The 15,569-nt window shown below is 34.9% G+C and overlaps 1 protein-coding gene across 5 annotated transcripts; it reads right to left on the bottom strand.

Annotated features, from left to right (window-relative positions):
* Nucleotides 1-12,068: 12,068 nt before the first annotated feature.
* On the bottom strand, nt 12,069-14,428 carry LOC7470776 (transcription factor bHLH18). Of its 5 annotated transcripts, none has more exons than XM_024608057.2 (5): nt 14,318-14,428; nt 13,900-13,950; nt 13,283-13,789; nt 12,800-13,174; nt 12,069-12,692 (listed from the first exon to the last, which is right to left on the bottom strand). In XM_024608057.2, the coding sequence occupies exons 2-5, from the start codon at nt 13,933-13,935 to the stop codon at nt 12,618-12,620; spliced, it is 993 nt and encodes a 330-aa protein (XP_024463825.1). In that variant the 5' UTR covers nt 13,936-13,950; nt 14,318-14,428; the 3' UTR covers nt 12,069-12,617. The 5 variants fall into 5 exon arrangements, with proteins under 5 accessions (XP_024463825.1, XP_002300300.3, XP_024463821.1 ...); XM_002300264.4 differs by having other exon boundaries at nt 13,900-14,036; nt 14,241-14,414; XM_024608053.2 differs by having other exon boundaries at nt 13,900-14,028; nt 14,241-14,414.
* Nucleotides 14,429-15,569: the final 1,141 nt, after the last annotated feature.

Below are 15,569 nucleotides of genomic sequence, written 5' to 3'. Positions count from 1 at the left end.
GAATCGATCTTTTACCACAGAGACATGTCAACTGGCCAATCTATTGCCCAAAATAACATACCCGTCTCTCCACAGAAGTGGTTATAAAGGGGTAAACTGACTCCACCGGCTTGTTTGAAGAACCGACAACAAATGGCATTGTTTCCCCATAACACGAAAGCTTCATCTTAAATCCCGTCCAGCTGTTTTATTCCACGCATGGGGAAAGCAACAGATGGCTGGATTTAGTGCTCAAATGCCTTAATCCTCACATTAATTCGATTGGTAAAGATTGTTTTGTCTACTGCAATGGTTTCCATCTTGAGACTGCCTTAAATGTAATGAATTTCACCGGAAAAAAGTATGATCAGCTCGTTCTCTCTTGACCTGATATATAACATACACTTTCTGAATTGATTTTACAGCAGATATTTCCAGAAAGTTATCAGAAATGACTAGCTATAAATGAAAGTTATATGTAACCTGTTGGACTAGCTCCTGAAAAAGATTTCCAGGTGCTGCCAAGAAAATGTTGGCAACACAAATAAATAATAAGAAACACCAAAAGAAAGTTATCACATTAATTCTTACTACTTTATTCCAACTATTAACGATTAACTACCTTAAAAACTAACTACCTCAGAACTAACTTATCTCACATCACATGATCAAATCAGCAAGTTTGTACAACTATTTTCTTCACATGCCTTCCACATTCTGCACATGCTTAATTAAATCTCCATCCTTTTTTTATTGAAGACTGGTAACAATTCCCCCTTCTTAAAATGATTCTTGCCCTCAAGAATCTTGAGAGAAGCCTGAAAACTGTTTACTAAGCTCATCTAAATCTTCCCAGATAGCGTTTTCATCGAACAGATTAGACCACTGCACCATCCCCATTGTGGCGGCCATGGTACCTTTCTTCATTAGCTTTCGTTCTAGAATTTTCTACTAGAGTCACCTTAATCTTCCCATATCCATCCATTGCAGGTAATGTAGTTGATACCACCACATTACTTCCCACCTTCTTATTAAGTAATGAGACGTTGAAGATTGAATAAATTAAAACTCCTTCTGGAAGTTGTAATTTATAAGCTACAGCACCAATCTTCTAGATCACTTTATAAGGACCATAAAATCTAGGGTTAAGCTTGAAGTCTTTCCTCAAAGCCAAACTTTTCTGTCTATATGTTTGTAGTTTAAGGTAGAAGAAATCTCCCACGCTGAACTCTCTCTTAGTCCTTCCCCTGCCAGCCACATGTTTCATCCTGTCTCTTACCATTCCTAACTGTCTTTGAAGAACCTGATCCATGCATGTCCAACCTTAACTGCAACATAGCATCCACTGCAACCACTAGAGATATATGTCTTGTGGCACTATTCCCCTACTGGGAGGTTGGTATCCATACAGTGGCTGAAAGGGGCACATTTTAATGGATGAATGATAGCTGGTGTTATACAATCATTGGGCCAAGGACAACCGTAAAAGCCATTTCTTGGGATTATACATCGTCATACTTCTTCAGCACTTTTCCAAACACTGATTCACCCTCTCAGATTGTCCATCTGTGTGGGGGTGATATATTGAGCTCAAGTAACTTAACTCCCAACTTTTTAAATAATTCCCTCCAGAACAAACTTGTTAGTGAAAACTGAAGCTGGGGGTCCATGAAACTTACAGAAATGATCCAAGAATATTGGAGCAACATCCTGAGCTGTAAAAGGATGGGACGGTGTAATGAAATGAGCATATTTGATGAATCTATCATTTATCACCATAATTTTATTATTTCCCTTAGGTTTAGTTAGAGATTCAATTAGCCATTTGTTTCGCTGCATGCCAATAGAAAAATGCCTTCAACCTTTTATAAGAGTACTTCTGAACCCCTGCATGTCCTCTTGTGTAGGAATCATGTGCAGCACCCACCAATATGTTTCTTAAGTCATCATTATTCTCAATCACAATTATGTTTTTGTATTTTAATACTCCATCAGAAAGATTGTAGTCGGGCCAACAAGCAGCATTGATTAGTTTCTCAGCCACAACATTTTTCCATTTTGGATCATTGTTGTCATAACCAATGTTTCGGTTATTTCCTAAAATTTTACTATTTTTTATTTATTTTCAAAATAAAAAAATAAAAAATAAAATAATAATAGTAAGGGAACTAGTAACGTTTAAAAAGCTAGAGAGAAATGATTTTAAATATAGAAAAATCAAGCTATAATTTTAGATGAAATCAGAAGTATAATTGTACCTCATTATATCTAAAACAGGAAAGACAATGCAGATTCAAGATCAAATTAAATGATTATTGAAAGAATCTGCAAAAAAATTAAGTTCAGGAAAATAATTAAATTTTTAATAGGTCAATTTGATTTAATCATGAGTCAAATTAAAAGTTTAATTATGTTCAAGAATTTATTTGGATCCAATTAAAGAATTTAATTAGGTGCAAAGACTTAATTATACTTTCAATGGATCAAATTAATTTTATTAGGGGCTTAATTGGTGAAAAAATAAGTTTGGGAGCCCAATTTGGACTTAATTGAGAAGATTGAAATTTTAGAAGACCAAACTTAATTTTCACAAAGTCATTTGGTTCAAATCAGGGGTAAAATCACAAGAAAATCAAAGTTTTGGGGTCAATTTAAAGCTAAATTGAAGAAATTCACAATCAATGACCATTTTGAAAAAGACATCGAATTATAAGGGCTCAATTGATTAAAATCATAAGTGAAATTGAAGAAAATTGAAAGTTTAATGGCCAATTGAAGGTAAAATTGAAGAAATCCATGAACAATGACAAAAATAAAAAAGGTGTTGAAATCCAAGGCTGACATTGAAGTTCGTCAGGGGCAAAATTGCATAAAATTAGAAGTTTAGGATCAATTAGGGGTGTAATTGATAGAAATCACAAATCGAAGGACTAAATTGAACTTTACCAAAACAACTTTGTTTTGGTTACTGTTCATCTTCTTTTTCTTCAATTTTCAACGAAAAGACTGCTCATGAGGTACTTTTCAGGAGCATTGCTTCACCTCTCCACCAAATATAACAAAACTTGCACAAAAATGATCACTTGACATCTGACTACACTTTGGTATGACCTTTTCTGATCGATTAACACCACAACGATCATTGCGCCAACCCAAAGAGGCTAACTCAAGCAGCCTTCATTTGACAATTCATGATGCCCACTTTAAGCCAATTATTGGGATCCTTCGAGGCTAAATCAAGGGCCAAGATTTGGTATCATTAAAGAAAAAATATCTATCTTCCACTCTCTATAAATAGGGGTGGATTTCATGGCCTAAGCATGAAGAAAATCAGGTGCAAAGTTGACAAAAAAATCAGTCTCCCTCCCTAGTTTTTTTTTCTTTATGTCGCTAATTTTCTCTATTCCCTCTATCTCTACAGTGATCCCAGCCACTCCAACCTCACCAACACTGTGACCAATGGTGACTCAACCTCCTCTACCAACTCATCCTCTCACCAGTAATAGTAACAGCCGCCGCCACCACCCATTTCTTTTTTTTCCATCGTCGGCTTCTTCTTCCTCCCACAGCTAACACTGGCCACCATTTCTTCCACTAACGCTCTTGAGCCACCTGCTAGACCTCCTAATCACAGTTGAAACTCCTGCGCCAGGTGAGCTTCTTCTTTTTCTATCCCTCATTTCCCCCTGAAACCTTTTTAGTTGCATGCAGAATGTGAATATTGATTCACATTTTGCAAAATAATAAACTCTTAAGATGGGTTGGACCTGCTTCGGCCCAACCTATATGGCTATGTCGGGTCTAGCCCAACCCAAAAAAAAAGATGGGTCTGTTGGCCTGATAGTCGGCCCAACCCGACTGAGTCGGGCGAGACCAATTTCGGTCCAACCCAATTTATATTTAATAATATAATAATATATATAAAAAATTCCAATGGTCATTTCAAAATATTTGTGATTTTCTCGTATGTTTTTCCAATAATTTTGCATAATATCGAGTTGTAGACTTCACTGTAAGATATAGATTCGGTATTAAAAATACCCAGTTTTCTCCGAAACTTTTCTCAAAAAATTTGAAAATTAATTTCCTCTTACAAAAAAAATGTTTTGCTTTCGTGCATACGGTCAAATTCTAAAATTTTTCCAAACATATTTTCTAAAAATTAGAACATTTTTATCATGCCTTGTTTTTTAAAGGAAAAACAAATATCATAACCAATTTATGATTATCCATTAGGGTTTGACCAAAATGCAAAAAACTCATAACAATTATTCTATTCGGAATGTTAGGAATTAGTTATATTTAGAAAATAAATGTGATGCTATAATTTAGACTTTTGAACGGTTAGGATTTCACCCAATACGGTAGAGATTCTCTCATGAAAGGAGATTTGCCTTGGACTTTAAAAACGACCAATGGATAAAGACACAACTTAGAAAAATAATAGAACAACAATGCAACTTACCTTAAGTAGGGTGCACTAGGGGTGATGCGTCTTTCCCTTGCACAACCAGTTCATTACTTAAACTCTCACAAACCATAGGTTTCTTAGTAACCATAATATTAGGTGGGGACTCTTGAACCTTATAATCATAATTTTATGATTATACTCAAACCCCTTTCCTTTCCCAATACCTCTCAGGAGGTTACTGACGTCATTTGATGTCGCCCCGTGATAATTGTTATAGGAGTCATTGATTTTCATATACTAAGATGGAACCACTACTGCCATACCATAATTACTACTTTGTTGGTCCTCACTTAACTCTTTTGAATTCAAGATTAAGTCAACCTTCCTTGACAAGGTATTGGCCATAATATTTTCCCTTCCTTTCCTGTATTATATGACATATCCCAGCTCCATCAATTTAGTTACTCCTTTTCTCTACAATGAAGTGTGTTTCTTCTACTCTAGCAGGTATTTCAAATTTGCATGATTAGTCTTGATGAGGAATTGGTCATGTTCCAAATAATGCCTCCATCTTTCTGCAACCATCAAAATAATCGTGAATTCCTTGTTATAAATCGATAATCCCATATGATTCACACCTAATGCCTTATTGATACATGTTATAGGTCATCCTTCTTGGCTTAATACATCTCCCAACCCCGTAGTACATGCATTAGTCTCCAAGATGAACATCTTATGAAAATTTGATAATGCCAAAACAAGAGTTTGATATAAAGCCCTTTTGAGTTGTTCAAATGTTTTTTGAGCATTAACATTCCATTTGAAACTATTCTTTTTTAGCAAGTCAGTGAGTGGTTTGCTAATGATGCCAAAGTTTTTGATAAACTTTCTATAATAGTTTGTTAGTCCCAATAAGCCTTTTAATCCTTTAAAACAAATTTTGGAACATGTTAGTTCTTCAAATCTTTAGTATTTCTTGGATAAGTTCCAACTTATTTAGAACAAATAATGTGCTCAAGATACTCTACTTTGTCTTCACAAAATGTAAACTTAGATCGTTTGGCAAACAATTGATTATTATGTAATGCTTCCAAAATAGTTTTATGATGAGTAATGTGTAAGTCTAATATTGAACTATAGATCAATATGTCATAAAAAAATAATCTTTGTAAATAAGGTTCCAACATATTATTCATTAAAGCTTGAAAAGTAGCAAGGGTATTTGTTAAACTGAAAGGCATTAACTTTAACTCGTAATGTCCATAATGAGTTTTAAAGATTGTTTTCTCTACATATTCATCACACATCCTTAACATGAGATAACTTGACCTTAAGTCCAATTTTGAGAACTTTGATCCATTCAACTCGTCTATCAATTCATCAATGAGAGGTATTAGAAACTCTTTTTTGTATTGTGATGTTGTTCAGCTGCCTGTAATCCATACGGAACCTCTATGTTCCATCCTTCTTCTTAACCAGTATAACTGGTGATGTAAAAGGGCATTAATTGTGCTAGATAATGCCATTTGACAATATTTCCTTTACCAACTTATCAATTTCCTCTTTATGAATGAAAGAACTCCTGTAAGGTCCTGGTTACACCCCTGAAACAAGAGGAATTTTATGATCTAGTCTCCTCACTGATGGTAAATATTGCTTAGGTTCATCGAAGATAGACTGAAATTCTTTTGACAATGCCTTTACTTTTGTATTTTCAATCTTCTTGTTTGGTTTTTCTGAGACTGTTATTGAAAACAATTGCTAAACAAAACCAAACAAAGCTTCATTTAAATTTTTATGAACTTTAATTGTTTTATCATCTTTAATATAGCTTCTTCCACTATCCCTTTTAACTCTATTGGTCTTCTTTCTTTTCTAAAACAGATCTTCATCTTGATAAAATCAAATAAGATATAAGAATACCTTCTTAACTGATCTATTTCTATTACCATGTCACATCTTCCGAACTATAATAACTTCAAATAAGCTTGAAGTTGATACCCTTGCATGAACCATGATTGTATTTGCTATTGTTATTTCTTTCGCTTTATATTTTCAATACACCAGTTTATATTCTAATGTTTTCCCTCCAATTACAATTGTTGTAACTACTTTATTCCAACTACGAATGACTAACCACCTTAATAATTAACTATCTCATAACTAACTAATCTCGCACGATCAAATTAGCTAGTTTGTTACAACTATTATCTTCACATGTCTTTCATATTCTGCACAAGTTTAAATCTCCATCCTTTTTTTTTTTTTATTGAAGATTGGTAATAGAGTGTGTCTCTCAAATCAAAACTCAAAATCTTAAAATCACCTGTTTGAAACCCTAAACCCTTCACTATTGCTTCCTTTAAATCCTACAACATGAAAAAAAAATTGTTATTTAAAATAAGGGAAGGAAAGATGCAACTAGAGGAATTAATTAATAGTTTATGAAGTTAATTACATACCAAGATCGCTTTTGAATGGGGAGGGGAATTGATATTCGGTGTGGAGATCAAAGCTACGGTTAAGCATGAAAGTGTAAATATTAGTGAGATTAGGGTTAGGTATCGGTTTGATGATTTTATAGCCATTAATATGCGTACTAGATGAGGGGATCAAACTAAGAGGGGAAATCAATAGATTGAGAATTAGATTTTAGAGAGGGGGATTTTTTAATTTTCAAGGTTTATAAAAGGGAGAAGGTTCTAGATTAGTGGAGGGTTTATGAAATGGTGACATGGAATAAAAAGGGCTAATGAGAAGAGAGAAAATAATACGAAGGTGAAAGATGATTGGTTAAGATCTGTTGGTGTTCAGAGAAGGAATAAGCTTTATATTGACGTGGAAGAAATAGAGAAGGGTGGGGTACAAAGATATTTACAGTTGTTTTTGCATTGAATGTTCGATTGATGTTAAATAAATGACTTATCATTAAAAGAAGTAAGTGGAAGGTCGGATTAGAACTAAGGATCTTTCTATACATTATAGCCAAATACAGCATGACACAACACCTTATTGCAAATTTCAAAAATAACATTTTCAAACCATGATACTTTCTGTTAATGTAAATGATTAAGAGGATAAACATAATAACATCACCGACTAGTAACTATATGTTTAATATGAAGCAATAAGGTTGATGATGCATATAATTCAAGAAGAGATTTCATATGAAAATTACAAGAGTAAAGCAAAGGATCACCAAACACAATATTTGGAAGGAAAGCCTACGAATCAGAATAAAAATTTGGATGCATGAAATCCGTCGTTTCGGGAAAAATAAAAGGAGGAAAATGGTCAAAATATTTTTGTACATGTCCCATGAATTTGGTTCTCTAAAAAACATAAGGAAATAAAGTTAAATGTGTGATTTCAACAATACTATAAACAATTGAAGTAATTTTTTTTTTTACTGTAAAGACTCACAATAATAAGAAAAATCAAGAAAAAAATCTCGTACTCATAGAGTCTTGACCCATTCCTTTTCCCTCGTTGCTTGATTAACCAGGTTTAGAAACCCTTGATTGCATCGGTTGCTAACGATATCAGAGGTTTTTTTTCTCTCAAAAGAAAACGTTGTTGTAAATTGAAGAGGATAAGTTAGTTATGTTAAATTAATTTTTGGAAAGACTCGCGGGGGTTTGTTCATTTGTTTGTATAGCATTACTTAGTGTAATTTTAGTTTAGCGTGTCTCACGCCACTCATTAGATGAATTTGGAGACTTATTAGGTAACTTCATGATGTCTTAAAAAATCCAAATAGTCTAGGACAAGGGATCTCAGGTTGGCTAATCAGTTAATCAATTAGTCATAACAATCTCATCCATTCTCTCTAGCCAAGGTAGTTGATAACTTATACTTGATACTTGGTAAGCTAAGGTGCTTGTGGCTAGTACCTGCAAAAGATCCCTTTTAGTGGAGGTGGGGAATCTCCGATGCTTAAATAAATATCTTTACAGAGAAAGAAAATACAATGATATTCTAGAGAGAAATGCTCTGAAAATATATATATATATATAGTAGAGAATGAAGATTATGAATCTCTATTATGAAGGTCTCATAATATATTTATAGCTCATGAGTTTTGTCATTTTATAGAGATGAGTGACTAGATTGTAATTTCATCTTTGTGATATTTTAAGTTGTATTGTGAGTTGTATTCCACTTATTTTATCCAACAAAAAGATGGAGACATGCATGACGAGCCATGAAAGATTTTAATACACCTAATGGTGTTGACGAAATGTAGATTTGTTTAATTAAGTTTATTTGTTGAGAAATAAATTCTCTAAGATTTTAGGAAAACATCTATGGAATTAATGGTGTTAGATTCATGTATTATGTTTGAATCTGTGGGTGTAGCGAATTTGACCATGCTCGGGCTATGACAACAAAAATCCTCAGGCTCGACACTTTCAGAAAACACGTGTCAGACCCACCATATTGGCCTGAAAGTGCATCAGGCTAAGCTACTAGGCTTGGCAACACCTGTTGGACCCAAGAGTTAGGTTTGGCAGGCGTCAGACTTAGGTTGCGCCTGGGCCAAGCGTACTACCAGGCCCAAATGTTGGGTCTGACGCCATCTACCATACCCAAGTGTTGGGTTTGATAGATGTTGTCACACCCAAACATGGGACTGGTGTTGTCAGTCCCTAACATGAGTTTGACATTGGCCAGACCCGGCGCTCTAGAGGCTTAGCACACTGTCAAGCCCAAGCATGGTTGGGTTTGGTTAGTGCTAGACCTAACACGTCTGCGCTTGGCTAGCGCCAAACCCAATTAACACGTTTGCGCTTGGCATACTATTGAGTCTGGCATTGGCAAAACCGAACGCGCTCAAGGCTTGATATATTATCAAATCCAATAGTGGCTGAGTTTAGTTAGCGCGAGACTCGATCAGCTCTTGAATCTGATTTTGGTCAGACTTAAACGTGTCTCTGTTAGAGTATGTTTATATTCACGCATGCTAGTTCATTGCCCCAGTAATTCAAAAAAATTATATCCATATATTTTTTTTATTCGATATTTTTTAATAAAAATATATAAAGATACAGACAAAATCTTGTTTCATCGTAACGCATCCGGTCAGTAAGAATATCTTTTCCGAAAAAGTAAAAGATAACAACCTTATCACTTAATTTTTCAAAGGAATGAAGCGGTTGCCGCTAGCACTGTACTTTTCTTAGTTTCTTCTTACTATTAATTTGACGCGCTTTCAGGATTAAGACCACCACGATCACAATCGAAGGGGTACAGGGTGACATCCACACGTCCGGTCAAACATTCCAGAACCCATCATAATCGTCGGTGCCAATATTTGCCACCTTCATGGCATTTGGAATGGCTGCATTCAGTCTCTTGTCCCCCATTTCTCCGTGTGTAAACAGGTGGACTCTCATATTCATCCTCGCTTCCAATAAATCCGGCATGTAGAATTCTAGTTTCAAGCGATCAACCTGATCGGAAAAAAGGGGTTAGAAAACAATCTTTTTTCTTGAACTATCATTGGCTATTCATGAGAATATATATATATATATATATATATATATATATATATATATATATATATATATATTAACATGAAATTGTAGCAGAACTGAATATTCAAAAGTGAGAATTTGTTTTCCTCTGAAAAGTGGGTTGGGTTCCTCGAGTCAATCTAGGTACATTAGTTGGTCCAGCCTGTCCGTACTCCGCACAGTGGCAAGCTATGAAGATGGTTCCGAGATGCTGAAAAATATGAAAAGGATATATGATTTCCAAGATTCCAGGAGATGGGTTGAATTTTTGTAGTCGGGACGCCCACTTGTGCTTCATATGTTTTTAATTCCTCGTATATCGCTTTATGGAATGAAGATAGGCTTCCCCTATGCGGAAGTAGCATATAATTAATTGAGGTTGTTGATTAAGAAAGAGGTGTGTCTCTCACTGATTATAATAATTGAGTAAAAAATCATCAACCAATCACTCTTCACGGCCCTTTACGTTACATCAGCTTTTCTTTAGTCGTATTCAGAACTCGCATTTCCTCAGTAAGATTCTGGGAAAAAAAAAACAAGCACCGGCACTCAATGTTTCTCCATCTTCAAGAGGTTTCAAGCTCGAGCTTCCTCGCTATTATCCATCTCGAAGTCAGCAATATTTGCAAATTAATGATGACTTGCAGAGAATGCCTTCTATGTTTATGATAATAAATAGTTTGAAATAACCAGCTAACTATACATTGAACACGAACCGGAGCTTGATTTCATTGAGAAGGAGCCTTTCTCAGAGGAAACTCACCGGTACGATCCTTGTAAGAGTAGATTTTCAAAGCCTATTACGCAGTATAGCTTATCTGTCATCTGTATTTTCCTGGCTATCAAATGAACACCTCTAGACCAAATATCAAACGATAATTCATATCATGTGATAGTCAGGTCATGGTATTTAATTATCATTGTACTGTGAGATGTGAAATCTTGTCGATAGGTTTGTCACCTTTTTCTTTTCTTTTTGATCGACATGGTCTGTCACTTTTGGACACTGATCGATTTTGCAAGCGATGTTTCTCCATTTTGATGTGTGTATCTGCTGCTTGATTTTCATTTTCTTCTTTTATTTTTTAATGGGAACAATTAATCCATAGCTATCTTCAATGTGACAGAGAGAGAGAGAGAGAGAGAGATGAAAGTCATGGCAAGATCACAATCTTTTGTGGGGACTAAGGTTATAATGATTCCTTTCAATAATTCAATTAATATTAGATTAGTCAGATTCATGTCTTGGACGACACTTTTATTACTGTCTACACGATCCACTGTGATGCGAAAACTTTTGCGGACTGTCAATTCTTGGAAGTCATCATCAAGCACCAAAAAAGCTCGTCGGTTATGGAGCTACATCAATCATGCGCTCCATAGCCATTTAATTAGTGTAACGTACTCGATCCTGCAAAACTTGACAAGGGATGGGAGCTTTCCTTGATTTCAACGCTGCCCTGCCTTATCTCCTGGTGAGATTGCAACTAGTACTTCGCAACAATGGCGATATTAAAATTAATCTTATGCCGATTTTTTGTTCTGATTCTGATTTTTGGAGACTCTTAAGGGTTATATACAAATGTTAACGTCCAGGTAGCGACTTTCTATGATCATGGATTCATGATAGAGGTAATTCAATTTTGAAGTGTGCTCAATTGAACCAAATTTAATAAATTAAATATACGATACCATCTTTTTTATCTCTCTTGAGCTTTAACATAATCTTCTAAAATCTCCAATAAAGATTGTTATTGTGTTCGTGTGCGAATCATTCTCACGTCTAGATTTAAATCGGATACTGCGCTAAATTCCCAACTCACTTTCCGGGAAGCTTAACATGGTTGTTGGCACTGTATCGGTTCCACAAGCCATTCCCAGCAATATTCAAGCAACTCTAGGGAACAGAAAGAGCATCTGATTAAAATTACATTTCCTTTTAAGTTAGAAGGGAAAACTTTCCTTGGAACCAATTTAAGCCAGAGTCAGGTATGAGAAGGTGATTTTCCATGCAATAGGGGCTGATCATCCAATCTGATCATGACTAACCCATTTGGCTCCATGATATGTAGCTGCTGAAAATCCATATGGTGATTTCAAGGTACATGAGAAACCAGCGACACCCATTCAGCCATTCCGTAGGTAATCGTGTTTATGGGCGGATAGAGATTTTTTGTAGTAATTATTATTCCACTGGTGTGAACGAAATTGTTACAAATCATTATTAGAACATTACAAAGAGAAAAGAGGACACAGACTGCCTCTTAAAACATTGACCAAACAAACTACAACAACAAAGCATGTTGTCTACACACCTAAAAAACCATCTTCCCTATTCAACCACCTTAGTAGGTAAGAAAGGGACTGAACATGTTCAGTTGAATAATCAACCTCACAGTAAAAAAAAGGCCTAAACAAGCAGCGAGATCACTCTTTTGATACAGACGGGTCTTGAACATAGCTTAGGATTTAATAACCATGCAAAAACTGATTAGAAAAAACCCTCCTGCAAAATGAACATCGCAGCAAATAAGCTTATATGTAAGGATAGAAGGTGGTGGTGCATTCCAAGCCTTGTCTACTTTGGGAAAGATGGCTTTGAGCTGTGTGTGTGTCTATATATTCTGATTATTTATGGTGTCTTCAAAGTTTCCACCAGCAGCAAAGAAACTAATGGGACCATCGTATGAACTGAAGTCGGACCTTATTTTTCACATGAAATACTGGAAAGCTGAGCGTAAAGTCTTCACTAGATCCTTCACTGACATGTTGAAGTCTATATCCATCTGCAAAAATTGAATATGTTTTTTATTAGCATTTGACAAAAGAGAAGACGCATACATAAACATGTTAAACTGGATGTTTAAAAGGAATGGTTGAGGACAGAACTTACCTGTGCAATAATAGTAACATCAAGAGCACAAGTCCCAAATGTAAGGACACTGCTATTGATAACTGATAGGTGGAGTTTCTCAACTTCAGCCACTGTTTTCTCCAAAACTCCTTTGTTTTTCTTGCAGTGAATTCTTATGAGGACATGTTTGTCGCAGAATCTTGCTTCAAGTTCTGGCAATGTCTCATGAATAGGTCCTTTAGACACATCTGAGGAAGAGTTTTCACCACCCTCATCAACATAGACATGAGATTTCTTCACAATAACCACTGATTCCATGGTTTTCCTTTTTGTTTGTTCCTCAAGTGTCTTAACTCTCTCTTGCAATTGTTTCAAGTACTTGATAGCATCTCCTAGAACAGAAGCTTTATCCATCTAAAGACAAACATGCTCCCATATATAAGTTACCGCAGACGCCAAGATTGGAAATCATAAAGTTATCAGGAATGGTAAATAAAGGATTATCTAAAATAAATTTGATACCTTTTTTAGTCCAGGAACTACAGCAGATAAAGCTATGAATCGTTGACTGAGCTTCTCCCGCCGCTTCCTTTCTGCTATAATGTGATCTTGACTTTGAGAAAGTCTAGTACCGTTCGCGCTAATCATCTTAGGTCCTTGGGAGGCCTTGAATGCATAGTATTGGTTCCCAAAGGAATCTTGAGAAACTACCATGTCAGAAGGGAGATTGTTGATGCTCTTAGAACACACTGCCTCCTCTTTAGGCTTCATCAATCCCATTTGATTTGCGTGGTTGGAATTGACAAAGGAAAGAATGTTAGGAGAAAAGGCAGGTTGTGGGTTTGACAAATGATCAGTTCTCAGTTGTTTTGTTGGTCTAACACTATCCATGGAGGTTTTGAGGTTGAAGTTTTGGTGAGAGAAAGAGTGATGTATGTTCTCTCCAAATGCAGCAGCAAATGGTAGTAAGCTGGTATCATCAAGAGAGTTCATGAACCACTGGTTGGTGAAGCTTGAATCCTCCATTCCCTATGGGCCAATAGTATTTAAATTTCAGAAATTCCTGAATTACTAACAAAAAGCTTCCAAATCCCTATACCTGATAATTAAAGTTCAACAATCATCACAAGTGCTCTTACCAGTTCACATAAAGCTGTAACTGATGAAGTCTCCATGGAAGAAGCTCCTTTCTGATGATGGGAAGAGAACAGGAGAAAATCAATACTGGTGTGGTGGGGCGGTCACCAAAACAGCTGAATTAATTCGATCTAATGAACTATACACAAATCCAAAACTATGCAAATCAACAAACATAAATCGCATTACTCACACAGGCAAATTAAAGAAGGAGATCGAGGACAACAGTTTCGAATAAAAATATAAGTGTTACAGCCTGTACTTATATGATACAAGTACTTCAGAACTATGATTATATAAGCATTATAAAACCCTGAAGGCTTTATCAGATAAAGATACATACAGAGACCAAAAAATCAGGAATTGGAACAAATGTACAGTCGCATGAACTGTCAGCCTTCGATAGTAAGTACTGCTCACCAAGCTTTCTATGTCAAACCTCCACTAAAGCAGGAGAGATCCTGCCCTCTTAATTCAACTTTTATAGCTTGTCCACCTCGTGTGTAATAAGCGATGTGAAAAGGCCTTGGGGTTTTGATCACTTTAGGCTGTATTAATTTAATAATTCGACGGCGACATCATGGCAAATTGGAATATTTTAACTTAGTGGGTCGTTTTTGCTGACAAACCAATCAGCCTCTATGAAATCATTTTTGTTGTTTTGCAGACTTTATGAGATTGATTACCAACTAGCCGTTGAAATTTTCATTCAAGGTTTGCTAATTATAAATCATTCATCCAAAAGAAATGTAGTTATTTTATTTAAAAATATATTAAAATAATATATTTTTTATTTGTTAAAATTCATTCGTGATATCAATGTATCAAAACGATCTGAAAATATAAAAAAAAATTAATTTAAAACAAAAATATTTTAAAAAAAAATAATTTTCTTTTAAAAAATGCTTTTAAAACTAAAAATCAAACATGCTTCATATCTTAATAAAACTAGATAAGTCGATGTTGATTTTTTTTTTAATTTTAGAACAAAACCAATATTATTTTTATTGATTCATACATAATATTTTTTAAACGCAATTAAACATTAATTATTGAGCCTGATTTTTATTTTTAGAGTTATTAAAGAAGTGGACTTCCTTGCATTTAAAATATCAACAGTTTATTATATGGTTTTTAGAAGATGCTTATAAATATGTAACCATATTAAATTCACGAAAAAAATGTGTAACTTTAATAAAACCTAAAAAAAAAATAGTCTTAGAATATTTACTTACGAAACGATCCAAGTAAGCGATCATGCAAACAGTTAGAAACCCGTGTGAAGGAAACGTGTAAGTATTTGCTTAAAAATGTCATATTTGGTAGGTTCAGCTTGGAACTTTCCTTTGACTTTTTTATTTACTTATTTTTAAGCCAATAAGACAACGACACCTGTTGCTATGTTGGGCTGGTGCGGCCTGTGAAAAAACGAGCTATGATTACGAGTGAGGACCCATAACGATGTGCCGAAAAGTAATGAGAGTTTTTGACTGGTGATTGTTTGCAGCACGAAACGCTGTAGGTTTAAAATTTAAATTTTTTTATATATATATTTTATAATATTTAAATATATTTTTAAATAAAAAATACTTTGAAAAATAATTCCCGTAAAAAACAAACAAGCTCTAGTGTATAAACTTAAGAATTAATTAAGGGCAACATGAGTTAATAA

The sequence above is a fragment of the Populus trichocarpa genome, chromosome 1 (assembly GCF_000002775.5).
Source record: "Populus trichocarpa isolate Nisqually-1 chromosome 1, P.trichocarpa_v4.1, whole genome shotgun sequence".
NCBI classification, from domain to species: Eukaryota; Viridiplantae; Streptophyta; class Magnoliopsida; order Malpighiales; family Salicaceae; genus Populus; species Populus trichocarpa.
The sequence above is the reverse complement of the archived record's forward strand: the minus strand, read 5'-3'. Positions and strand labels throughout refer to the sequence as shown.